At 44.1% G+C, this 27,791-nt stretch overlaps 1 protein-coding gene across 1 annotated transcript in view; it reads left to right on the top strand.

Moving 5' to 3' along the window:
- EPHX2 (epoxide hydrolase 2) overlaps nucleotides 1-27,791 on the top strand; it is a 60,777-nt gene that overhangs the window by 10,857 nt on the left and 22,129 nt on the right. Inside the window, exons 2-9 of the mRNA XM_008150736.3 lie at nucleotides 10,367-10,451; nucleotides 12,130-12,289; nucleotides 13,150-13,340; nucleotides 17,458-17,580; nucleotides 21,067-21,147; nucleotides 23,590-23,685; nucleotides 24,221-24,299; nucleotides 26,793-26,827. Of these exons, the coding sequence (XP_008148958.2) occupies nucleotides 10,367-10,451; nucleotides 12,130-12,289; nucleotides 13,150-13,340; nucleotides 17,458-17,580; nucleotides 21,067-21,147; nucleotides 23,590-23,685; nucleotides 24,221-24,299; nucleotides 26,793-26,827 (850 nt within the window). The remainder of the gene's footprint in view (nucleotides 1-10,366; nucleotides 10,452-12,129; nucleotides 12,290-13,149; nucleotides 13,341-17,457; nucleotides 17,581-21,066; nucleotides 21,148-23,589; nucleotides 23,686-24,220; nucleotides 24,300-26,792; nucleotides 26,828-27,791) is intronic.

Raw genomic sequence — 27,791 nt, forward strand, 5'->3', positions numbered from 1 at the left:
GTTTGCAGTCCTCTTGGTTTGTGCAGTCCCTGGATCGAAAGCGGAAACCAAGAGCATGGGGAGCACCAGGAATTCTGGGAATCGTAGTTCTGGTGGCAGCCCCTGGACCAGAAGCGGAAGCCCAGAGTGCAGGGAGCACCAGGAATGCTGGGAATCATAGTTCTGGTGGCAGACGCATTGCCGGATCTCCTAGACACTAGAGCAAAGTGAGCCTGGAGCAAGTTACTGTTGCAGGTGGGGGATGGAGGGAAAGCAAAGGGGAGAGACATAAGTAAAGTCACAGTGTCAAGGAAAAATTAAAGGGAAGATATCCTGCAACTTCTAGGAAATCTCCACCAATGGAGCAAAGGAAAAAAAAAAGACCTCTATTATTTTGTGAGCACCAAACCAAACTGGGTTGGGGATCTCAGACAATTTGCTCATATGATTGTAAAGACAGACAGAAACTCCCGGAATGGAGAGGGCTCTCCTGAGGGCTCCCAGATTGGAGAGGGTGCAGGTCTGGCTGAGGGACCCACCCCCTGTGCATGAATCTTCGTGCACCAGGCCCCTAGTCCTATATAATAAAAGCCTAATATGGAAATTGTCCCCTCAGGCGGTTGTTCAACTGAGAGTTCGACTGCTTGCTATGACGTGCACTGACCACCAGGGGTGGTGTGGAACATGGTGGGTGTCGGCAACGCAGTGCTGGCAGTGGGTGGCAGTGGAGGCACTGCTGGCCCTGATGTGCCCTGACGAGAGCAGGACTGCAGTGGGATGGTGGAGCAGGTGAGCGGGCAGTGCCACACCAAGGCTGTTGCAAGCGGGGGCCCAGCCCCGATCAATTACCCAGCAGGCAGCGACCAGTGGCAGGGGCGGGGTGCCAGGCGGGGCTGTGAGGCTTGGGGTGCTAGCTGGAGTTGCGAGGCTGGGGGTGCAAGCTGGGGCCCGATCCCCGCAGGCCACCCTGAGGGACCCCACCTGTGCATGAATTTGTGCATCAGGCCTCTAGTGTTATTATAGATACAAAAAAACAGATAGGCTCAGTTAATGTAAAGGTTGACCTTGTCAGTATAGGTACTGGTCTAGGATGTAACTACCCACCATAACTGCTTTTAGTTCAAGTTTAATTTCAGACCATTCTTTGTGGTTGCTTTAGGTCTCTGGTTTGCAATACTGCCACGCAGGCCTTCCCTGAGCTTGTCAGGTGAGCAGGGGCCCCTTTCGTCCACAGTAGCACTCTTTGTATATCCCTGGGGCATTACTATTCAAGTAAACTTTTAGTCTTCCCAGGTGAAAGCGAAGAGGTATTAATTGTCTTTCCTACTGGAATGCTGAAAAAGGCACTACATAAATCTATTACTAAAAAATATTGGCAGTCCCCAGAAATGGCTGATAGTAAGGTATGTGGATTTGGAACCACAGGATATCCGGGAATAACTATCTTATTTATAGCTCTGAGATCTCATATGCATCTCCACCTTTTTCCATTTGGTTTCTTTACTGGAAGGATAGGGGAATTACAGGGGCTCGTGCATGGAATTATAAGCCACTTTTTAAAAGTAATCTTCTATACTTGGTTTCATTCCAGTTTGTGCATAAAGGTTATTGGTGATTGCAAAAGGCCTGAAGTTGCATTGGAACATCCTGTAACGAACATTCAGTTCTCCTTGTGGAGGGAGGTTTCTTTAAAATCATTGTTTTCCCAATTGGTATGATTAGATCTCCCTACTATTTGCACAGAAGCTTTCCTCCAGCTTAGTTAGGTGTGGTCAGGAACAGATAAAGGAGCTCCAGTATTTCAAGGGCTTTAGTAATTTCTCTTCTTTTTTAATAGTAATTTTAACTTCTTCTTAACTATTAGTAAAGAGAAGGGGAAATGCCTTGTCATAGCGAGGCATAGTAATCTCCATCATGTATAAAACTACTGTTTGAATTCTCTGCTATTGTTAGATAGTCCCTAGTCCTGTAAAGTGTGTCATTATAAACTCTGTCACTTTAAGACAGTCTGTTATTCTGTAAAATGATGTTGTTTTTAGTTCAAATAATAGAAAAAGATAAACTTAACTCTCTGAGCTTACAAGCTAGCCATCCAATGTAATAGATAATTCCCATATTCTTATGCCAAGTATAGTAAACTCATTATGTAGTCAAGGTTACAACTGTCTGTAACAATAACTCACACAGAGCCCTTTGTAATATCTGCAAACAAAGAGGCTCGAAAAGTATAAATGAGAGACACTTCCTCTATTTTGGGGCCCAGAGATTTGGAAGAGACACCTCCCTCTGGGCCGAGGGCAATAAACGACTCCTAATTAATTGGCACCTTAAGGCGTCTTGTATCTCATTCAATTATTTATGATACAATAGTCCTCAGAGCAGCCCTCTGATTGCTTCTGTTTTTGTGTGTTTTTCTAAATCCCATGTCAGTTTTCTCTCATCTTCAATGTGGACAGACCTCTCTGCAGGAGCTTTCCTGTGAACCTTATTTAGTAATTCTGTTGCTTTTGCTCCCAGAAACCAGTAGGTATATTAACTGAAATAGGTTAGAATAGCCAGGGTTACATGTTCTAACAGTTTAATCAAATTTCTTTGTGAACCCATCAGGGTCCCAGAGAAAATAGGGGAACAATTTCTGGTTTCTCTCTGCCCGAGACCAGCTATTCTTCAAAGGGAGCTGCTAGAATCCTTGTCTGAATTCCTATTTTTATGTTCCCTTAGGTCCATAGGGAGTGGTAGTGGAGGAGATGTAGAGAGAAGGGGAAGGAAAAAGAGAGGGGGGAGTGCAAGTCAGGACAAGGGAGCTCAGAGAGCAAGTAGAGTGGAGGAGCTGTAGAAGGGGAGGGATGGGGTATTGGCTTCAGAAGCCTTTTTTAGTTCAGAGACAGTTTCTAAAATTTCTTATTAATTTATTTTCTCCCTTTTTTAAAAAAAGAATTTACCCACGCTTCTCCTAGAAGCTTCTAATTTCCCAATCAAGATAATGTTTCCCATTCATTAATTTTATTATTATTATTAATTATTATTTTAATCTCACTTTAGGGTATTTTTTCCATTGATCTTTAGAGAGAGAAAGTTGAAGGGAGGGAGGAGAGGGTGAGAGGGAAGATAGAGTGAGAAACATCAATGTGAGAAAGACACATTGTCTGGTTGCCTACCGTATGGGCCCCACTAGGGCTGGGGATCAAACCTGCAACCAAGATATTTGCCCTTGACCAGGATTCGAACCTGCGACCCTTTGTCCATGGGCCAAAGCTTTAACCACTGAGAAAACTGGCCAGGGCCATTCAGTTTAATTTTAGAGCCAGCATTTTTCTAATTTTGCATGTGAGAAAATTAATTTAGGCATCCAAAGAAAACTGCATTTTAGTCATTTTAACTCGGGGGTGGGGAATGTCTGGCCCACAGGTCGTATAAGGGCCATGAAATCATTTAGTCTGTCCCTGCCAAGGCGTGAGGGGTGAGTTAATTAAATGTTTGACCAAATATAGCAGCTCATTTTTAAAAATATATTTTTTTATTGATTTCAGAGAGGAATGGAGAGGGAGAGACAGAAACATCAGTGATGAGAGAGAATCATCGATCAGTTGTCTTCTGCACACTTCCCACTGGGGATCGAGCCTGCAACCCCAGGCACTCAGACTCTCAGAAGGATATTCCAATTGAAAGGCCAAAGTTTAAAACCAGCCACCCATTTTTTCCTCTGGCATTATCTTAGGTTCTGTCAACCCTTAACCTTAGTTCCATTCGAGGATTTTAGAAAACTCTATGGACTCCACCAAAAAACCTACTAGATTTAATAAATGAATTCTGCAAAGTAGCAGCATACAAAATTAACACCCAGAAATCGATGGCATTTTTATACACAAATAACCCTCAGAAAGAGAAGCTAGAAAAACAATACTATTTATCATTGAAAAAAAATTAATAATAATAAGATACCTGGGAATAAACTTAATCAAGGAGGTAAAAGACCTATACTTGGAAAACTACAGGACATTGAAAAAATAAATACAGGAAGATACAAATAAACAGGAGAATATACTGTGTTCATGGACTGGAAGAATTAACATCATTAAAATGTCCAAACTACTCAATCTATAGCAATCTATAGGTTCAACACAATCCTTATTAAAATACCAACAGCATATTTCACAGATCTACAACAAATACTTCAAAAATTTATATGGAACCAAAAAGACTCCAAATAGCCGCAACAATCTCGAGAAAGAAGAACAAAGTAGGAGGGATCAAAATACGGGATATCAAATTATATTACAAAGCCATTGTAATCAAAACAGCCTGGTATTGGCACAAGAACAGGCATATAGACCAATGGAACAAAACAGAGACCCCAGAAACCGACCCAAGCCATCGAGTGTAATGGCTATATGCTCAATTAATATTTGACAAAGGAGGCAAGAGCATACAATGGAGTAAAGACAGTCTCTTAAATAAACGGTGTTAGGAAAATTGGACAGGTACATGCAAAAAAAACCCCAAAAAACAAAAACACAGAGAAACACCATACACAAGAATAAACTCAAAATGGATAAAAGACTTTAATGTAAGTCCTAAAACCATAAAAATTCTAGAAGAAACCATAGGCAGCAAAATCTCAGACATCTCTTGTAGCAATATGTTTGCCAATACATCTCTGAGTACAAGGGAAACAAAGGAGAAAATAAAGAAATAGGACTACATCAAACTAAAAAGCTTCTGCACAGTAAAAGAAACCATCAACAAAATGAAAAGGGATCCCATTGCATGGGAGAAAATATTTGCCTGTGATACATCTGATAAGAGGTTAATTTCTAAAATACATGAATAACTCATACAACTTAACAAAAGATAATCCAATTAAAAAATGGTCAGAGGACGTAAATGGACACTTCTCCAAAGAGGACATACAAATGGCCAAGAGATATATGAAAAAATGCTCAAAGTCACTAATCATCAGAGAGATGCAAATTAAAACTGCAATGAGGTATCACCTCATACCTGCCAGAATGGCTACTATTAATAAGTCATCTAGTACTAACGAGGATATGGAGAAAAGGGAACCCTTGTACACTGCTGGTAGGAATGCAGACTGGTGTAGCCACTAAAGAAAACAGTATGGCAGTTCCTCAAAAAATTTAAAATGGAACTGCCATTTGACCCAGTGATCCCACTCCTGGGAATATATCCTAAGAAGCCAGAAATGCCAATCAGAAAGAATGTATGCACCCCTACGTCATAGCAGCATTATTTATAATAGCTAAGATCTGGAAATAGCCCAAGAGTCAATCAGTAGATGAGTGGATAAAACAGCTGTAGTGTATCCACACAATGGAATACCATACAGCTGTAAAAAAGAAGGATCTCTGAGACAGCATGGATGGACTTGGAGAGTATTATGCTAAGCGAAATAAGCCAGTTAGAGAAAGACAAATATCACATGACCTCACTTATATGTGGAATCTAATGAACAAAATAGACTGATGAACAAAATAGGTCCAGAGACATGGAAGCATGGAACAGACTGAAGAATCTCAGAGGGAAGTGGGGTGGGGGGAGAGATTGGGTGGAAGGGGTGAATGGGGGGAGGAAGGGACATCTGTAATATTTTCAACAATAAAGGTAAATTTAAAAAATCGTAAAAATGCAGCTGGAATAAAATTAAGGCCTCTTACCCTGAAATAGGGAGGTCTGGAATTCCAAGTGAAACTCACCCAAGTCCATTCAATGCAAAACGATGAGCTTGTGGGGGGCACAATAGACCCCTTGCTGGATACTGGCACTGGGTCCGCAGGGTGGTCCTGGGTGGGCTTCTTCGGAATCCTGCCACACTACGCCAAGTAAATGTCAATGTAAGAAACATTCAAACCTATAAAGAAGTTTTGTGATTTTTTTTGAGCCAAATTGATGAAAATTGCATGGAAGCAAAATCTCAGTGGATTGGGAAAATACTCCAGAGAATGGCAGTTTTGCACCTTATTTTATATATTACAACCCAAACTGGGGGTATAAGTGGGTTACATGAAATCCATTGCTGATAGATTAGGGAGGCGGGAGAAAGCAAAGCAGAGGATGGAGGGTGGGGAGAAAGGGAGCAACTTCTGAGATTAGATAAAAAGTAAAATGATAGACACATACTTCTCTTACATAATTAACAAAACAATAACAGTGGGAGGATTTGTGGTTGTGCGGAGTGTGGTCCAGATAAAGGGAAGTTACCCTATACTCCAAAGGTTTGTTATGGTGATGTAAAAAGACAATAGGCTCCATTAAAGTGAAGATTCTGTCAGGGAAGATTCTAGCTAGGACATGACTACCAGCCATGAACCGCTTTTTAAAAAAAATTTTATTATTGACATTATTACAGATGTCTTCCATTTTCTCCCTTTTCGCCCCCCTCAATTCCCCGGGCCTTCCCCATGCTATTGTCTGTGTTCATGGGCTATGCTTATATATGCATATATGATTTTTGGTTAATCTCTTCCTGTCCCCCACACCACATGCACACACACACACACACACACACACACACACACACACACACTGAGGTCTGTTTTTCTGTTCCACGCATCCATACCTCTGGACCTATTTTGTTCATCAGTTTATTTTGTTCATTAGATTTCACTTATAAATGAGATCATGTGATATTTGTTTTTCTCTGACTGGCTTATTTCACTTAGCATACCAGTAGTACTCTCCAGGTCAATCCATGTTGTCTCAAAGAGTAAGAAATCCTTTTTTTACAGCTTCACAGTATTCCATTGTGGGAATGTGCCACAGCTTTTTTATCCACTCATCTACTGATGGGCACTTGGGCTGCTTCCAAATCTTGGCTGTTGTAAATAACACTGCTATGAGCATAGGGGTGCATATATTCTTTCTGATTAGTGTCTGGGGATTCTTACGATATATTCCCAGAAGTGGGATTACTGGATCAAATGGCAGCTCCATTTAAAAATTTTTTGAGGAATCTCCATCCTGTTTTCTATAGTGGCTGCACCAATCTGAATTCCACCAGCAGTGTACTAGGATTCCCTTTCTCCACATCCTTGCCCGCACTTGCTGTTTGTTGATTTATTGATGGTAGCCATTCTGGCAGGTGTGAAGTGATAACTTGTAGTTTAATTTGCATCTTTCTGATGATTAGTGATTTTGAGCATTTTTTTATGTATCTATTGACCATCTGTATGTCCTCTTTGGAGAAATGTTCATTTAGGTCCTTTGCCCATTTTTTAATTGGATTGTTTGTCTTCCTGGTGTTGATGTGTATGAGTTCTTTGTTTTGTTTGGAAATGAAACCCTTATCAAATGTATCATTGTTGAATATGTTTTCCCATACCGTAGGTTTCCTTTTAATTTTGTTGATAGTTTCTTTTGCTGTGCAGAAGCTTTTTAGTTTGATGTCGTCCCATTTGTTAATTTGTTTCCCTTGCCTAGATATAATAAATGAATTTGCAATGTGTCTGTGAAAATACTGCTACATGAGATGTCTGAGATTTTACTGCTTATGCTTTTCTTTTAGGATTTTTATGTTTTCACAACTTACATTAAAGTCTTTTATCCATTTTGAGTTTATTCTTGTGTATGGCGTAAGTTGGTGGTCTAGTTTCATTTTATTTTTGCAGGTACCTGTCCAATTTTCCCAACATCATTTATTGAAGAAACTATCTTTTTTCCATTGTATGCTCTTGCCTCCTTTGTCAAGTATTAATTGAGCATAATGGCTTGGATTGATTTCTGGGGTCTGTTCTGTTCCATTGACCTATATGACTGTTTTTGTGCCAATACCAAGCTGTTTTGATTACAATGGCTTTGTGGTATAGTTTGATACCTGGTATTGTGATCCCTCCATCTTTGTTTTTCTTTCTCAAGATTGCTGTTCGGGTCCTTTTTTGGTTGCATATAAATTTTTGGAGTATTTGTTGTAGATCTGTGAAATATGTCATTGGTATTTTAATAGGGTTTGTGTTGAATCTGTAGATTGTTCTGGGTAGTTTGGACATTTTAGTTATGTTAATTTTTCTTATCCATGAACATGGTACATGCTTTCACTTTCTTGTGTCTTCCTCTATTTCCTTTTTCAATGTTCTGTAGTTTTCTGAGTACAGGTCTTTTACCTCCTTGGTTAACTTTATTCCCCGATATTTTTTATTGTTGTTGCAATGGTAAATGGGATTGTTTTTTTAGTTTCTCTTTCTGAGGATTCATTATTGGTGTATAAAAATGCTATTGGTTTCCAGGTGTTAATTTTGTATCTTGCTACTTTGCAAATTCATTTATTATATCTAGCAGTTTTTGTGTGTGGAGTCTTTAGGGTTTTCTATGTACAATATCATATCATTTATGAATAATTACAGTTTTACTTCCTCTTTTCCAATTTGGATGCCTTTTACTAGTATTTCTTCTTCATGTCTGATCTCTGTGGCTAGGACTTCCAGTGGAAAGAGTGGTGAAAGCTGACATCCTTGTCTGGTTTCTGACCTTAAGGGAAATGCTTTTAGTGTTTTCCCATTGAGTATGATGTTGGCTGTAGGTTTGTCTTATAGACCACAAACTGCTTTTGATTAAAAAGTTTTAAATTTCAGACCATCCTATGTGGCTATTTTAGGTCTCTGAGTTTGTAAGGCCACCACCCAGGCCTCCCCTGAGCTTGCCAGGTTTAGTATGAGGCCTCTTTTCGTCCACATGTCTGTGCTGACTCTTGGCAGCATTGAATGGCAGTACACTCACCTGTTGTTGGCCAGTTGGGGTGGAAACAACACCGGTCTTCTCCCCCACACTGCCACACCCAGGTCTGTTTAGCTTTCCTTCCTTCCAGCCTCCCCCACTCACTCATGCCAAAACTTTCCCCAAGGTGGGTGAATTACTTTGCCTTCAGTTTTATTATAGGACAGATCTGCTGCTTTCAGCTGCTCTGCCCAATACATTATCAGCTATTAATGTATGGATTCAATATGTAAAGAATCCCTTTGGGGGACAGGTAATGAGTTTTAGATATAATGGTAAGTTTCAATCATTCAGTTGTGTAAAAATCACTAACAGATAATTGTAGTTAACAGTGTACGATTACATTTCATATATAGTTAATTATTTGTGGGAGCTTGAGGAGGTTGCGAAATATATGCAATGTAATCTGATTTAAAATTATTGCTGGAGGGGGGAATGGGGATTTCTGGTTTAATGTGTGCAGAGTTTCAGGTTGGCAAAGATGTGAATATGAAAATGTTCTGGAGATGGATTGTGGTGATGGTTGCACAACAATGTGGATGTACTTAATGCCACTGAGCTGTACACTTAAAAGTGGTTAAAATGTGCCCGCCCAGTGTGGCTCAGTGGTTGAGCATCGACCTATGAACCAGGAGGTCAAGGTTCGATTCTCAGTCATGGCACATACTCGGGTTGCAGGCTGGACCCGACTGGGGTCATGCAGGAGGCAGCTGATCAATGATTCTCTCTCATCATTGATATTTCCCTCTCTCTTCCTCTCTGAAATCAAAAAAATATATATTTTTTAAAAGTGGTTAAAATGGACATAACTGGTTTGGCTCAGTAGATAGAGCATTGGCCTGCAGACTAAAGGGTCCCAGGTTCGATTCCAGTCAAGGGCATGTACCTTGGTTGCAGGCACATCCCCAGTAGGGGGTGTGCAGGAGGCAGCTGATCGATGTTTCTCTCTCATTGATGTTTCTAACTCTCTATCTCTCTCCCTTCCTCTCTGTAAAAAATCAATAAAATATATATTTTTAAAAAGTGGTTAAAATGGTCAGTTTTATGTCATGTATGTTTTACTACAACAAAACATGATTGCTAAATTTCCAATTTTATTGAAAACTAAAATCAGTATTTTATTTATAACTATTTTCTTTTGATGAGGAGTTTTAAGATTTGTCTCTCTTAGCAACTTTTAAACATACTGTTCATTACATCTACATTGTGGTGGGCAGTTAGACAGATATGAGCAGAGCAAGGACAACAGACCATGTACAGAAGGTTACCAGGGTGGAAAGCCCCAGGTGCCTAGCAATGGGAAAAACTGGGAAAATAAGGACTTTGCCCTCAGAGTAACCTTTCCTCCCCTTGCATATCGCTGGTCATGAGGTTTAGACCCCCTGACCTTTCATATTGCTGGTCATGTGGATTAGACCCCCCCGCCAGAGGGGGAATGAACAGGGGGAACAGAGAATATCCCTTAAGCATTAAGCCCCCAGGACATTGAGGTTCTGACCCTCAGTAAATACATCTAGGAGTCAGGTGTATTTCAGCTCCAGGCCCATCATCCTCGCTCTGCTCATGTCTGTCTAACTGCCTACCACAGATATAAATGGTGTCTGTCCCCATTTGCCACTGTGATGAAGTCATCGGACATTTGTGACATTGTGTCTTTCAGAGGCTTTCTCAATGAAGTTTTCAAGAAAGGAGACCCGGATAGTTGCAGTTTCCGTCTCATGAGGGGAGAGATCATGTTTTCCCAGGTAAGGGACACCCTTGAGAAGGCATTCAGTGCCTCCATGCCCATCTCCCGCACCGACCATGCCCCTGTGAGGGCAGAGCCGTGTCTGCTTTATCCATGTACCCCTTATGGCCTTTAACTCACAAGATGGGCTGGAAGCCCAGAGACACACAAAGGGACATTTTAGTCTGGGTTATTGTCTTTTGGGGCCAAGCAGAGAGACATACCTCAGTGACTGGGGAATTTCCAAACTTTTCAAGGTCTATGCCAGGGAGTTACAATAGCCAAAGTAGCTTTTTTTTTTTTTTTTAATTTTGGTAAAATATACATACCATAAAATCTACCAACTTGATTATATTTAAATATAAATTCAGTGGTATTAGTATATTCATATTGCATACCATCCATCTCTAGAACTCTTGGTCTTGTAAAATTGAAATTCTATACCCATTAAACAATAGCTTACTTTTTATCTCGGCTCACCCTGTAACTGCTATTGAACTTTCTCTTTTTACATATTTAGCTACTACAGGTACCTTATGTTTGTGGAATCATGCAATATTTGTCTTTGTGTAACTGGTTTATTTCATTGAGCATAATGTCTTCAGGGTTCATCTGTCCTTACAGGACACGATGTCCTTCCTCATAGGAATGGAATTATCTACAGTAATAAAAGAGAAATATGCAAATCGACTATACCTCGGCAATGCCCACAGCCAATCAGGAGTGAGTATGCAAATTAACCCAACAAAGATGGTGGGTTAATTTGCATATGCAGGCTTGGAGCGGCTGGGGGTAGGGTGGCTGCTTGCGCATGTGCCGGCACCAAGCGGCCTGCGTCCCAGGGACAGGCATCCTCGGGACCCAGGCCGCTCTGAGCCTGTAGGCCCAGGCATAGCCCCAGAGCAGCCGAGGTCCCAGAACGACCCCTGGCCACTCTGGGTCTATGCACGCAGGTGTGGAGTAGCCGGGGGCGGGGTGGGAACATCTATGCCATGGCAACGTGGCGGATGTTCCCGCCCCACGGCTGCTTATGTGCACGCCGGCACCAAGCGGCCTGCGTCTCAGGGATAGGTGTCCTCGGGAACCAGACTGCTCTGAGCCTGTAGGCCTGCATGTAGGCCCGGAGCGGCTGGGGTCCCAGAACGACCCCCCGGCCACTCCGGGCCTATGCACGCAGGCACGGAGCGGCCAGGTGCGAGGCAGGAACATCCCTGGGACCCAGGTACAGCAAGCGAGCAGACAGCAGTCCCTCACAGCGAGCGAGCAGACAGCAGGGCCCTGCTTGCCCCTGGCCGTGGCAGCGAGGGGCCAGCAGTCCCCTGCAGGGCCCCCACAGAGAGCAGACACCAGGGCCCTGCTTGACCCTATTTCCAAGGACAGTCACATTCTGAGGTCCTGGGGATTACAACTTCAACAAGAATTTAAAGTGGGGGGGGTGGGGAGCGGGCACAATTAAGTCCATAGAGGGGCATTTGAGTATTTTCCAGTGTGGGGCTCTTAGGAATAATGCTGCCAGGAACATTTTTGTACATGTTTTAAGTGAATATATGTAGACATTTCCATTTCCTGTAATGTATGTGTCCAGGAGTGAAGTTGCTGAATAACAAGGAATGCATATTCAGATTTAGTAAATGCTGCCAAAAGCTTTTCCAAGTGATTGTGCCAACTGACAGTCCCTGGACAATTTACTTTTACAGTGGGTGTCACTCGTGGAAGAAGACTATAGGAAACACTCCGAGGATTCTGGAATTAGCCTCCCTGAGAATTTCTCTGTCAGTCAGATCTTTGGCAAGGCCATTTCAGCAAGGAAGATCAACCACTCCATGCTTCAGGCAGTTCTCGCTCTCAAAAAAAAGGGTAAGGATCTAATACTGGCCATTTTCTGACCCAACCACACCAGAACCCCTGGTAAGGATACATTTAAATGTGTTTTGAGGGAGACTGCCTTGTGAGCAAAATTCTCTCCCTCTGGTGACATTAGTAATGGCCTGAATGACCCAACCTTTTATCAGAGTGATGATATAAGGTCTTTTAAACAACTATGATTTTTTTCAACCTCTGGTTGTCACAGGGACGAGCTATGAGTTGGGTGATCTGGATTCAGATGGTGTCAAATGGTCTAAGACATGAGATCATGTTCATTCAATGGCGATTTATTTATTGTCAGAGCCCAAATCTTCATGAGTGTATTTGAAATCACTCCACCCACTTATCAGTAGACTTGCCTGCCTGTGGCTAAGGCACCCCATATTTCTCACTCACATTATGTGGAAAGCATCACACCATCGACTCAGCTGTATCTCGTCTCCAGTATCTCAGGGTTCTTGCTCCCTCTGGTTAGGCCAAGAAAGCCCGGGGGCACTGCTATCTCTGTACTACATTTCTCTCGTTTTGAAATGGGAATGCAGTCTCTGAAAGCCAAAGCAGGTGTTTTGAAATGCAGTCGAGCAGAGTTTGCAGTAACACAGGCTGGAAGGTGTATTGGAAGGGCAGTCCGGAGGCAGATGCAGCATCTCCATCTGGGCTTCTGAAAGCCCTTAATATACAAGGTGGGCTCACTCTCGTGTCCCTGTGTCAGGAGGTGCTTAAGGGTGAAGATGATTCTTTCCCAGCATCAGGTGGTTGATGTAAGTGAGTAGAACCCTACTTGGCTCCAGGCAGAGCTTCTCGGGGCAAAATTCTGTAGCTGGTCCGTTCACTAGTGACTTCTTGCTCAGGGTTTACAACCTGCATCCTCACCAACAACTGGCTGGATGACAGCACCCAGAGGAGCAGCCTGGCCCAGCTGATGTGTGACCTGAGGCCGCACTTTGACTTCCTGATAGAGTCATGTCGGATTGGAATGGCCAAGCCTGATCCTCAGATCTACAGGTTTATGTTGGACACCTTGAAGGCCAGCCCCAATGAGGTACATAGTAGATGCTTCCTTTCAGACACTGGGAAAGAATGTTCTAAAGATATTGCCAAAAAGAAAAACCCAGGAGGAGTGAGCAGGTTGGGGATATCTGGGGCCTGGCAGGAAGGTTCTAGGTCCAGTGGCAGGTTCCACTTCTCTCAGGCCAGGACTTCTAAAGGACTTTTACCCATCTCTTCTAGAAAGTTCTACCAAAGATAGGCATCTGACCCCTCTTTGTGGCTTTTATAGGACCTTGATCAAAATAGGTATTATTGAATACTTCTAGACCAGCTGCCTTAGTTTACCTATAAAAACAGGTCTTAACACTGAGAGATTTTCCCAAGGCCACAAGGCTAGTCAGGGTCACCCCACCAAAGGGTGAATAGGAATGGGCTCCGATATTGCCATAGTCTTCCAAGCACCCCTGCACCCCTAAATTCTGTCTTCATCCTGTCTCTAGATGACCTATTCTAAAACACTTTTTGCATTGTATTCCTCTAATCTTCAAAAAGGTGATTGGACCAAGATTAAATTTATTTCCCTGACATTTCTGACTCTTTCTTATTGGCCCCACCTCATCCACACCTGATCCGATGAAACCCTGAGCTCCATCATTGGGAATCCTTATCAGGCTCAATGAAACCAGGAAGGCCTTTCTCTAAAACTTAGCTTCTGCTCTCCTCAGTCCCTGGGTTAAGCATTATAACAATGCTCTAAATTTTTATATGCGCATACACTGAGTGGCCAGATTATTATGATCTCTGAACGCATAATAATCTGGCCACTCAGTATATCCTACCTAATAATAGACAAATATGCAAATTGACCATACCTCCGACACACCCACAAGCCACGCCCATAAGCCACACCCACCATCCAATCAGAGCGAGCATGCAAATTAACCCAAACCAAGATGGCTACAGCCACAGAGAGAAAGGTTTCCTAGGTAACAGAGGAAGCCAAGCTTTCTGCCTGCCCTTGCCAGGCCTAAGCCTCCACTCAAGCTACAAAGTTTCAATTATAGAAGGTAAACAAATTCAAACAAATGGCGGCAGAACGGAGCTTGAGAGAGCAGGCCAGGGTTGCTGCCGGCAACAGGGGAAGCAAAGCTTTCCACACACCCTGGCCGGGCCCACCCGCTTAAGGCAACAAAGTTTCAATTATAACCCCAACAGAAATGGCTGCCGGCCGCAGAGGGAGCCCCAGGCTTGGCTCCGCTCCAGGCTACAAAGTTTCAATTGTAGAAGAAAAATAAATTCCAGATACCAGGGCCTCCGTTTGTGTTGCCAGGGGGCGTGGCCGGCCTGCAAACCACCACAGGCCCCTCGCTCAGGCTGCCCCATGCCCCAAGGGAACCCCACCCTGATCCAGGAAACCCTTCAGGGCAAACCAGCTGGCCCCCACCCATGCACCAGGCCTCTATCCTATCTAATAAAAGAGTAATATGCAGATTGATCATCACTGCAACACACAATATAGCTGCCCCCCTGTGGTCAAAGATCCTGCCCCCATGTGGACACAAGATGGCCACCACAAGATGGCCAGCAGGAGAGGGCAGTTGGGAGGCACCCGGCCTGCAAGGGAGGGCAGTTGAAAAGGACCAGGCCTGCAAGGGAGGGCAGTTGAGAGGGACCAGGCTTGCAAGGGAGGGCAGTTGGAGGTGATCAACCCTGCAGGAGAGGGCAGTTAGGGGTGACCAGGCCAGCAGAGGAGGGAAGTTGGGGGCAAACAGGCTGGCAGCAGAGTGGTTAGGGGGTGATCAGGCTGGCAGGCAGAAGCGGTTAGGGGCAATCAGGAAGGCAGGCAGGCAAGCAGTTGGGAGCCAGCAGTCCTGGATTGTGAGAGGGATGTCCGACTGCCCGTTTAACGGGGAGTCGGACATCCCTTGAGGGGTCCCATATTGGAGAGGGTACAGGCTGGGCTGAGGGACAACCCCCCTCCGTGCACGAATTTCATGCACCGGTCCTCTAGTATATATATATTAGAGGCCCGGTGCATGAATTCGTGCATGGGTGGGTGTCCGGCCAACCTGGCCAGGGGAAGGGACATGGGCAGTTGGCTGGTCTGCCTGCTGGTTGAACTCCTGGTCATGGGGACAATTTGCATATTAGCCTTTTATTATATAGGATATTATATAGGATATACACTGAGTGGCCAGATTATTATGCATTCAGAGATCATAATAATCTGGCCATTCAGCGTAAGTAAATGTATTTTCACTTAGGGCTTTTGGGTTGAAGGAGCTGCTTACAAGTCCAGGCTTGCTCTAATCCAATACTATAAATAAATGCATCCATGCTTTCTTCTACTACTCTAAGGACCTCTTACTCCTTTATTTTTATTAAAATTTAAACCTTTGATCCATTCAAAATTTATTTTAAAGTAAGATATGGAATATCCACTTTTCCCCTCAAATGGCAGAACAACTGGTTGCTATGACACGCACTGTTCAGCCAGAAGCCAGGCCCACAGCTGGTGAGTGCAGTGGGGGTGGTGGGAGCCTCTCCCACCTCCACCTCCGAAGCAGCACTAAGAACCCCTTGGGGGATGTCCGCTGAGGAGTCCTGGACTGCGAGAGGGTGCAGGCCAGGCTAAAGGACCCCACCCCCACCCCCACATCCAGTGCACAAATGTCGTGCACTGGGCCTCTAGTAACTAAATAATCTTTTTCTTCATCAATTAGACATGACACTTTTATTAGAAGATAAACTGTAATTTGTATTTAGGTCTATTCCTAGACTCTCTTCTATCTCATTGATTATTATTTTTTGGTTCATTTCTTTATTAGTACCAAATTTTTCTTTTTAACCCACCATAGCTTTGTTTTCTTATCTGCCTTTATTACAATTCTTTTTCAGACATACTTTTTTTGTCAATTCATACGTATTGATCTTCCTAGTTGAATTTTAATGTCATTCTGATAACTTATATTCTTCCTTAATATTCTCACAGCTTCAGAATTCAGGCTAAAACCAGTAGGTGTATGTGGGAACACATATATCTGTGTGTTTATGTGATTCTTCTGTAAGTAAATGTCTTTAATTTTAAGAGTAAACAGTTACATGAAGAGAAAAATCATTCTTTATCTCATTATTGTAAAACTAGAGGCCGAATTTCGTGCACTGGAAGGAGGGGGCCCTCAGCCTGGCCTGTGCCCTCTTTCAGTCCAGGACCCTCTGGGGATCGGGCCTAAGCTGGAACTCAGACATCCCTCTCACAGTCCGGGATGCTCACAGTCCAGGACCTCTTGCTCCTTACTGCCCACCTGCCATGGAGGCAGGAGAAGCTCATGCCACCTCCGTTGTGCTCACCAGCCGTGAGCCCGGCTTCTGGCTGAGCAGGGGCAGGGGAGTGGGGAAATGTGGCTCAACCAGAAGCCAGGCTCACTGCTTCTTAGCTCTGGCCCCACCCGCTCCCACTGGTGTGGGGGTGTGATCTGGGGCTAGCCCGGCTGGGGGAGGGGCTGTGGGAGGTTGAAGCGCTGCAATCGCACCCCATCCAACCTCTGTGGAGGCTCCGGAACCGCGCAGTCCCCTCTCCCGCTGCCTCTGCGGGAGGCGACTGGGCCTATCAGGGGAAGGCGCCGCCCCCATCACCCTGCTGCTGCTGCTGCCACTGCTGGCCGCCACAGCTGCCTGCCCTCACTCAGCCCTCGCAGCTGCTGCAGCTTTGTCTGGAAGGAGTTCCAAATGTTGAGAAGATGTCTGGTCTATCCAGTCTAATTAGCATATTACCCTTTCATTAGTATACACTGAGTGGCCAGATTATTATGATCTCTGAATGCATAATAATCTGGCCACTCAGTGTATATCCTATATAATAAAAGGCTAATATGCAAATTGTCCCCTTGACCAGGAGTTCGACCAGCAGGCAGGCTGGCCAACCGTCCATGTCCCCTCCCCCTGGCCAGGCTGGTCAGACCCCACCCATGCACGAATTTATGCACAGGGCCTCTAATATATATATACTGAGTAGCCAGATTATTATGCATTCAAAGATCATAATAATCTGGCCACTCAGTGTAGATAGTCACTATTAACAAATTAATGTATTTATTTTGGTGTTGTCTCTCATGCATGAAGTTTGCTTTGGTTGAAGTGATGCTAGTGTCCATGCTCTTTGGGTTCAGGTTGTTTTCTTGGATGACATCGGGGCCAATCTGAAGCCAGCCCGTGATTTAGGAATGGTCACCATCCTCGTCCGCGACAGTGACATGGCCCTGCAAGAGCTGGAGAAAGTCACCGGGGTGCAGGTAACTGCACGTCTGTGCTGAGTGGGATATCCTGTTTCTTGTTTCTGTTTAGGTACATGACACAAAACAAGTCAGAGGAGAACCACTGTGGAGGCAGGTCACTGCTCCAGGCATGGTTCCCAGGTATCCATTGTGCAAGCACCATGGAGTCCTTGAAGAACACCTGTTGCTTTCTCTGCAGTCACTGGACAGAGAAATGATGCTCTGAGAGCAAGAATCTGTACTAGTCAGAGTCAGGGGAACCAAGACAAGAGTGGGCTTTCAAAGCCACCCCATTTTATCTTTAGAGTGAATATGGAGAATCTAGCTGCTAGGTCTTCCCCAGTGGGGGTAGAGAGCCCAGCCCTCACCTTGTGTGCCAGGTCATGCCGCTGGCATTCTGGTATAGTTGTTTGGTTCCTCCTGGTTTACGCCCTCATGCCAGTCTGAAGAAAGGCTGTTAAGTAAAATCTGTCCCTCACACTGAGGACGGGATGTCCTTAATCACCCCCTGGGGGCTGCCTGGCAATTAGCCTGCTCACCAAAGCTGAGGAACCTTTGCTCTTTTGAGCTTACCTAAGATCACCCATCCCACCAAGTCCAGGAGTGACAGTTACACAAACCTTTTGCATAATGCTGTGCTTTGCTCAGGGTTGTTAGTGTAATGGAAGAGGAGGGAGGAGGGAGCCCATACACTTGATTGTGCTAGATGGATTTCAAAGGCGTCACAATCATTTTCTTAAAGGGAGTTGTGTCGTTTCCTAGGGCTACCACAAAGTAGCACAGACTAGGTGTCTGAAACTACAGTCTTGCTAGGAGGCTACAAGTCCAAGATCAAGGTGTTGGCAGGTTGGTTTCTTCTGAGGCATCTCTCCTGGGCTTGTAGATGGCTGCTCCCCTGTGTGTGTCCTAATCTCCTCTACTTATAAGGACACCGGTTAAATGGGATTCTTACTCCAGTGGGTCCACCCAGGGACCTCATTTAATCTTAATCACCTCTTTAAAGACCTTACCTCCAAATATAGTCATATTCTAAAGCCCTGAGGGTTAGGATTTCAACAGAAGGAGACACAATTTAGCTCAGAACAATTGCCTTTTTGTCTTTAACAGAGAAATAAAAATGTTTATCTAATGACTTCATAACCTTAAAGCATCTTGCACAAGCGTATTGAGTCCTTCCACAAGCCTGGAAGTCTCACCCAGCAGAGAAGAGACCGGAGCATCCACCTGTTTGTCCCATTTATGAGGTTTGCCCCCTCATCACATCTGAGCCACAGATTCCTGTCTTGTAAAATTAGGAAAGTAAGCCATGTCTCACCCATTTTCTCCTCAGGGGGGTGGGGAAGATATAAGGAAAAATGAAATCAATCCCTTTTGAACAGAGACATGCCTCTTATCTCGCAGGAAGTCTGTGGGACTCAGTCATGAACAGGCTTGTAAACTGTACAAACACATGGGAGAACCATCAGAGTAGGAAACCCCCACCCTTTCCACCATGAAAGCAGTGGGACCTCACTGGTGAGTGACCTAGGAAGCTAGGAACACATCAAAAGAAGGTCCCCTAGGGACACTGGCCACAGTGGTCCATGTCTTGGCTCCTCTGGCCAGACAGGGCTCATTGCCATCAGAGGGCACCACACCGCCCACCCCCCATCCCCACTGCCATACCCCAGGTCCTCTCTAGACACCACGGAGGTGGAGGGCTCACCCTGTTTCCCCCTCTGAGGATACCTATGCAGACTCTCACATGTTTAAAGGGAGGTGGGTTTCACAGTTTATTTCTCCCATTTTAGAGGTGAGAATACTGCATGGCCGTGGAGTGCTTCTTCCTCAGGTTGCACCTTTGGGACTAAAGATGAGAAATTGAGCAGCAGAAGTCACTAACAGGTTGCTCCATTCACTTACACATGCCCATCCTGTCCTTTGTCATCTCTGTCTCCAGGAAACTGACACCAATAAGTTATAGAAGCCCCTTAAGGACACTGTGTTCAGGAATTTTCCCGTTTACCTAAATACATCTACAAAGATGGGTTATCTGAACCCCTGGGATTTCTGAGGACAGAAAGCGGCATGCAGGCAGAAGACTATCAGCTGAATTGTGTCCTCCTCCCTCCCCCCCAGTCCATATGTTGAAATCCTAAGCCCCATGACCTCAGAATGTGACTGTACTTGTAGATGGAGCCTTTAAATATGTTTATTTCCATTGTTTTTTTTTTTTTTTATAGAGAGAGGAAAGGAGGGGGAGAGAGAGAGAGACATTAATGTGAAAGAGAAATCTCGATCAACTGCCTCCTGCATGCCCCATACTGGGGATCAAGCCCACAACATGGGGATTTTGTCTTGTGTGGGAATCGAACTGGTGACCTTTTGGTGCCTGGGATGACCCTTAACCAACGGAGCCACACCGGCCATAGATAGGATCTTTAAAGAATTAATTAAGGTAAAATGAGGTCATTAGGGTGGACCCTAATCCATTATACCTCTTGTCCTTATAAGAAGAGGAAATTAGGACACAGACACACACAGAGGGAAGGCCACGTGAGGACACAGCAAGCAGGTAGCCATCTACAAGCCAAGGAGAGAGGCCTCAGGAGGAACCAACCCTGCAACACCTTGATCTAGGATTTCTAGCTTTGAGAATAGTGAGAAAGTAAATTTCTGTTAATTCAGTCACCCAGTCTATGGTCCATTGTTATGGCAACCCTAGCAGACCAACGAAGGCACAGAGAGTTTAGTTTTGGCCAAGTTGGAGGAGAAACCCTTTAACAGAGCTATACCATGGTGGTACAACTGGCTGTTCTGGGAACTCTGTGTTCCCGGCGGTATTCAGTGTGAACCTGGGTGACCACTTGAGGAACTGTCCTAGAGAAGAATTATATATACTAAAGCCCAACATCTCAGTGTTTTAGATCAAGTGGTACTTACTTTTTGTTTATGTTAAAGCTGTTGATGGCAGCCAGGGGCTTGGTTTTGCCCAGACATTCAAGGATCTGGTTGTTGGAGGAACCACCATCTTCCACCTGTGGTTTTTGAGTTCACATTGGACACTCAGGTGGAAAATCAGGAAAAGAGGACATAGAGGATCAGGTGGGGATTTTCATGGGCTAGGCCAACAGGCCATACTCTTCTGTCTGCATTTCATCGGTCAGAACTCAGCCAGGGGCCTCCACGGAACTGAAAGGAAGGAGAATAAATGACGTCCAGCTGTGCTCTAATCAAACAGAGCCAGTCTGACTCCTGGCTTTGGCATTTTCTCAGATGGCAAATTTAAGTACATTTCTTATTGCTCTGAATCTCAGTGTTCACAGCTTTATAATGAGATGGTGGTGCCGCAGGAGAGGAGGATGGTTGGTCAGTCCCTGATGGAGGCCGTGGGAGGTGCTCTGTGAGCTTGCTTCTAGGACCAGCACTCTGGAGTTTTGGAAACTCACTCTGAGAACCCCTCATGGAAGGAAGCTGAAGACGCCTCTCTCACTGTGCTTCTCACTGTGCACCTTCTACTTTCAGCTTCTCAAAACAGAAGTTGCAGCCCCTCTCCCAATCCCATGCCATCCAAGTGACATGAGCCATGGGTATGTGCCAATCAAGGTGAGTGAGCACTTTCCCTCAGTCAGCTGAGTACTCTAACCAGGTCTCCTAAAATGATCATGGATACATTTGTTCAATATCAAGGGTAGTTGAATAGCCACTGTTTATAGGGAAATCGTATCTCCCACAAGCATAATTTCTCAAAATCAATAGAAGACACGGACCTTATGCAGGCAGCAGCCATAAATGTGGGCAGTGGGGTGCAGCTGACATGGTAAAATGCGCATCAAAGGATGAGTAGGATTTGAGTGTAAGAAAGTAGTACTGGAAGCTACGGGTCAGAGTCAGTGTAGCCCCTCCTATAATCCTGGGTGGCCTAAAGGGGTGAACATTTCATAAGGCCCCTTCAGACCTCATCTCTATGTTAATGAACAGTGAGGGGCTCATTGCCTGGGGCTGGGGCCTGGGCTGTAACCTTGTGTCTTCAACCCCACGGACTGGCTTATTCTTGTCATCCTCTTGATGCATATCCCACCACTTGCGATAGATTCCTCATTTTGCCTTGAAGAAGGGTGTCCAGAACTATTTTACTGCCCCTGCCACCACCCAGATTCAAGAGCTGGAGCAGTGACCTCTGGGGAGCCCCAGCTGAGCCCAGGCTCAGGGGGTGCTGTTGTATGCTTCTCCCTGGATGCTAATGCAACCCAAACTGGGTTGTAAAAAATCTTTCCCATTTTCCAGCTTTAAGGAAATTTTGTTAACTTGTCATTAAAAGGATGGGAAAGCACTTTTGCTGAGCTACTCAGCTGAGTCAAATACAAAGCAGCAAAATGGGCCTTTCGTTAGGATCCATTTAGAACAGAGGTTGATGAGGATCATTTGAGTGGACATCAGCACTATAACATTTTTCAATATAAGGAGTATGGAGTTTAAAGTTAAATTCCCTCCCTTTACCAAGTACTAAAGGGAAGACTGTGGAACATATTCTTTTTTTAATTTTTATTTATTGACTAGAGGCCCAGTGCACGAATTCGTGCACTGGTGGGGTCCAGCTGGCCCGGCCTGATGGGGGCCATCGGGGGCAGGCCAGCTGGGGTGAGGAGCTGTGGGCAGTTTGCTGCCCCCAATCAGGGTGGGGGTGCCTGCTCCGGGGCAGGGCCAGCTGGGGTGAGGGGCTGCAAGTGTTTGTTCCGCTTCATTCGATTTGCATATTACCCTTTTATTATATAGGATTTGAGAGAGGGAGAGAGAGAAACATTGATTTTTTGTTCCACATATTTATGCATTTATTGGTTGATTCTTATACATGCCCTGAACACAAAACATAACCTTGGTATATCGGGACAATCCTCTAACTAACTGAGCTACCCGGCTAGGGCAGTGGAACATATTCTGATAAAAAGATTGTAGTTCAGGAATGGGTTTGTGAAAAGTTGGCCTAATGTTTTCTTGAGCAAAATAGCTTGCTGGGAATCATGACCCAGACTTCCAGTTTGGAATACCGGCTTGGAGAAATCTGGGATGCAGCTAAATGGAATTGTTCTGAGTGAATTTCTATAATGTGAAGATGATTTTTCTCATTCATTTCCAGTAGTAAGTTGGAGATATGTACATTTGGGAAAGATAGACTATATTTTGTATTGCTTTGGTTGGTTTTCTTAGGCCCCACTGTACTAGTCAGAGGAGGCTTAGCGCTGTCTCCAACAACCCAGCTTTCAGTGGCTGAACACCAGGTCTGCTTCTTGTACAGCACAGTCCAGTGGGGTGAGGAGTGGGCTCTCTCCACGCAGTCATGCAAGCACCCAGGCCCTTTCTTCTGCTGGTTCCACCTTCCTCAAGGCCCAATCCATTCAGGTTCAGACAGAAACAGAGAGGGAGGACCAAGCACGGGAGGGAGGGCCTGGGTGTAGCACACATTTCTTTCGCTCATATGCCATTGGCCAGAACCCAGTCACATGGCCACACCCACTGCAAGGAAGTGGGGGGAGATCTGGAAAATGCCACCATGTGCTCAGAGAAGAGAAGAACGCCGATATTGAGCCCTAGCGGCCTCTGCCACACCCATGTAGCCCAGAAAGGACTAGAAGTGTAGCAAACTTGGAAAAAAATTCATATTCAAGACACAAACAGCTTTTAACAAAATAATCCTGGTATTATGCATGTTAGCATGAATATTACACTCTGCACAAAACTGATCCCCAGTTTTAAATATTGAAAACATGACAAACCACACCAGAAACTCCGATAGTATAAGGGCCTTTTAAGGAAGATGCAAAGTTGTTTTGGTATTGGATTTTTCTCCCCCAACATCATAATCTTCTTTTCAAGTTTGGCTAGTTGCCCCTTTTCAGACAACTTTCAGCATTGGGGTCTTAGGCTGAGAAATCTGGTCCATACAAGATCTGGAAATATGCTGAAATGGCCCAGATGGTCTGTAGAAGAGGGGTCTAGTTCTGGCTGGCCTGGTGCTGTGGTCACTTCCTGCTCACCTCTCTTCCACAGCCCGGGGTGAATCTGCATTTTGTGGAGCTGGGCTCTGGCCCTGCTGTGTGCCTCTGCCATGGATTTCCTGAGAGCTGGTTCTCTTGGAGGTACCAGGTAAGGAAAACTGGGTAAAGGTACACCCCAGTCAGGTGAGGCAAGGAGAAAGCCTAGATGGTGTGCCGCAGCCTGAATGTCATTAAGAAGCGAAACCTTACAGTGGATCATTATTGCCAAAGTATGGCCGTGATATCGCAGAAATGTTGGGGCTGGAGATTGCTCCAGACCTCAGCTGTGTTAGTCCATATGCTACCTTTGCAGATTATAAAAGAAAAAACAGACTTCTTCAAGACACTTTATGCTACCTGCCGGAAGTCTTTGCAATAATTATAGAAATCTGCAAGGTCTTTGCTAGGAAAGGTGCTCCCTTAGATGCGGCATTGGATGCAGTGCACAAACCCTACCACCGGTGGTCCATGGCAGCCCGATCCAGGTGGGCTCGTTCCAGCTCCATGGAGACACCTGGTAATGTCAGATGGCACTTTGGCTTGAGCCATTTACAAGAGCAGGGGGACAGAGGAAGCAAAGAGGGAGTGCCAGCCAAACACTTACAAGACTACATTGGTATGTACTTGAGTTGTTTGTTTTCTAGATCCCAGCTCTGGTCCAGGCGGGTTTCCGGGTACTGGCTGTGGACATGAAAGGCTATGGAGACTCATCCGCTCCTCCTGGTGGGTTAGCCGTGGGTCATGCCTTCTGACTGTTCAAGCTCTCCACCGCACTGGCTTCCTCTGGTCCCAGGTCAGAGCAGGCAGTCCTTCAAGGGTGCCTGACTTTGTCCCTCCCCCTCCTGCAGTGTCCTCGGTCTATGCAGTTTGGGTCCCAGATGTCTCTGCTCCTCCTACTCTGGATGAAAAGGAGAAGCCCAATAGCCTGTGTCCGGAGGGTGGGGATGTAGAGTGTGCGATGTACCACCCAGCTCCAGAACATTTTCATCCTGCAGAACTGGGACTCCATACCCATTAAATAATACCTCTTCATTCCTCCTTCCCCAGTCCCTTGCAAGGACCCTTTTGCTTTCTGTCTCTATGAAGTTGACTACACTAGGGGCCTCATATAAGTGGATCAAACAGTATTTATCTTTTTGTGAATCGCTTATTTCACTTATGATAATGTCTTCAAGGTTCATTCATGTTGCATCACAATTTCCAGTTTCCTTCTTTTTAAGGCTGAATAATATTCCATTGAATGGATATACCACATTTGTTTATCTGTTCATCCATCAACGGACCCTTGGGTTGCCTCCACCTTTTGACTATTGTAAATAATGCTGCTTTGAACATGGGTGTGCAAATATCTGTTTGAGTCCCTCTTTTCAGTTCTTTGGGTTATAAATCCAGAAGTCAAATTGCTAGATCATGTGGTAATTTATAGGCCACATTCTTAACACAGAATCTATAGATCCCAGCATCTTGGAAGTCTATCCAAGGATGGGTATCTGGGAGCCTGTGAATCCCTGAGACCACATGTGGGTTTAATGAGCACTTTTCATTGTTTTGATCAGTTTCAGAGGCGTCTTCAGCCCAGAACTGTTTAAGAACCCTAGGTATGGAGGCAGGAACCTCAAACAGCCAGGTTTACTGCAATTTTCCCTGAATCCTCTAGATATAACTTAGTAATATAATCTATCATTCAGTCTAGAACATTATTTAAAGTAAGAGAAGTACACTATTAATAATAACACATATAAACTGGAACTTACATTCATACCCGAATTATAACTCATTTTTTAAAATAAAACCATAATTTACACATTAACTATTGTTGAATATTTTGTATAACATGAATTCTAAAGCCAAGCATAATAATTTGGAATATGTACACACCCAGTTCACATCTTTTGTGTATAAGTTTTATATAATTTGTTAATAGGTTTTAAGTAACAAATTATTTTCCCTAAAATTTTGAAGGCTTTGTCCCATTACTTTCTAGTTTCCCTGTTGCTACTGAGAAATCCCATGCCATTCTGACCAATAGGCCTTTCTATGTGACCATTTATTTTTTCTTCCTTACTCTTGACACTTTAGGGTTTTTTCTTTATCTGTTTATTCTAAAATGTTATGATATTGTGTTGTTTATTCTAAAATGCTATGATATAGGTATTGTTGTTTTTTTTTATATACTTTGCTGGATACATTTATCTTTCAGTTCTTGGAAATTTTTTTGAATCTTTTTTTGGTAATTTTTCTTCCTCTTTCTTTTTTCTTCCTGGAATTGCTAATGTTAAAATACTCAGACTACTCAAAACAATCTACTAGCACAGATTCAATGCAATCTCTTTAAAAATCCCAATAGCATTTTTTACAGAAAAAGAAAACACAATTCTGCAATCATGTGGCTCCACAAAAGACCAATAGTCAAATCAACCAGAGAGAACAAAACTGGAGGACTCACACATCCTGAGTTAGAAATATATTAAATCTACAGTAATCAAAACAGCATGGTACTGGCATAAAGACAGATACACAGACCAATGGAACAGGATATAGAGCCCAGAAATAAATCCACCCATATATGGTCAACCGTTCCTCAACAAGAGTGCCAAGAACACACAATAGGGAAAGGGTTGTCTCCTCAACAAATAGTGTTGGGAAAACGAAATATTCACATACAAAAGAATGAAATTGGACCCTTATCTTACACCTTACCTTACAAAAAAAAAATCAACTCTCCTGGCCAGCGTTGCTCAGTAGTTGAGCATCGATCTATGAACCAGGAGGTCACAGTTTGATTTCGGTCTGGGCACATCCCAGAGTGGAGCGTGCAGGAGGCAGCCGATCAATGATTCTCTCTCATTATTGATGTTTCTATCTCTCTCTCTCTTCTCCCTTCCTCTCTGAAATCAATAAAAAAAATATATATTTTTAAAAATCAACTAAAAATGGAATAAAATTGAAATGTGAGACTTGAAACTAAACCTACTAGAAGAAAACATAGGGCAAAAGCTTCATGACATTGGTCTTGGTAATGATTTCATGGATGTGACACCAAAAGCACAGGCAACAAAAACAAAACTAAGCAAGTAGACTGCTTCAATCTAAGAATTTAATAAGATAGGTTTGTTTGTTTGTTTGTTTGTTTTTGGCAAATGGGCCCTTTTAGTTTGTTGGTAATTTTTAATCATACAAATTAAATATACATATATATATATATTTTAATTGCAGAAATAGAAGAATATTCCTTGGAAATGTTATGCAAGGTAAGAAGGGTCTTTGGGTAATATCTGTAATAACTTTTCCATCCTGGAATTGTTACTAAGACAGAAATGTGGTTACTCATTTAAATAACTAATTGTTATAAGACAGAAATGTGGGTACTCATTTAAATCCTAGGGAAACGTCATTTCACAGAATTTAGGTGTAAATTCTTACTGAAAGTGGAGATGACATCTCAGAATGATAGCCAGCGTTTGCTGTATGGAAGAGGAAACTGAGTCCCAGGGAGGGAAAGTCATTGCCTGAGGTCTACAGCCAGTAGAGCCAGGTTTGAACCCTACAATAGCCCCCCCATCTCTCCTCTTAGCCACACCACCAGATTGTCTTTCCATCCTGGGAATTTTAAAAATCACTATATTTTTGGTAAAAGATGTTGGTGGCCAGACCTAAGGATTATTGTATGGATTGGTGACTGTAATGGCATTCCTATTCTAAGATGGCCGTAAGCACCTAGGGGGAGGGGGACCCTCATCTCTGAGCTTGCATCGGGAGGAAGGGGCAGACCTTCTTAGAACAAAAGCAAAGGCTGGAGGAGTCAAGGGGAAGAAACAGGGAACTGCCAGCAATGCTGATTGCATTCAAATTACAAAAAGCCACTATCTCAGAGTCACCACTCTGTGTGGAGCTCACCCCATTCAGCCCCTCATGCAGCCTTTGCATCTCATAAGGGAGCATGGGTAAAAGCTTAATTTCCAGTTAGGGTTGTTTTTCCTTCCTCAGTTTCTAAGTCTTCACCTCCCCCACTCTGCCACTTCTGAGAGGATGCTGGACAGGGAAGGGAGATAGCTCAAAAGTCAGTGAAATGATTGAACGTTGTTTTCCCTCGGGCTGCCATAACAAAGTACTACAGATTGAGTGGCTAAAGCAACAGCAATTTATTCTCTTGCCATTCCGGAGGCTAGAAGTCTGAGATCAAGGTATCAGCATGGTTTATTTGAGGCTTCTAGA

Source organism: Eptesicus fuscus, chromosome 6 (genome assembly GCF_027574615.1).
Source record: "Eptesicus fuscus isolate TK198812 chromosome 6, DD_ASM_mEF_20220401, whole genome shotgun sequence".
NCBI lineage: Eukaryota > Metazoa > Chordata > Mammalia > Chiroptera > Vespertilionidae > Eptesicus > Eptesicus fuscus.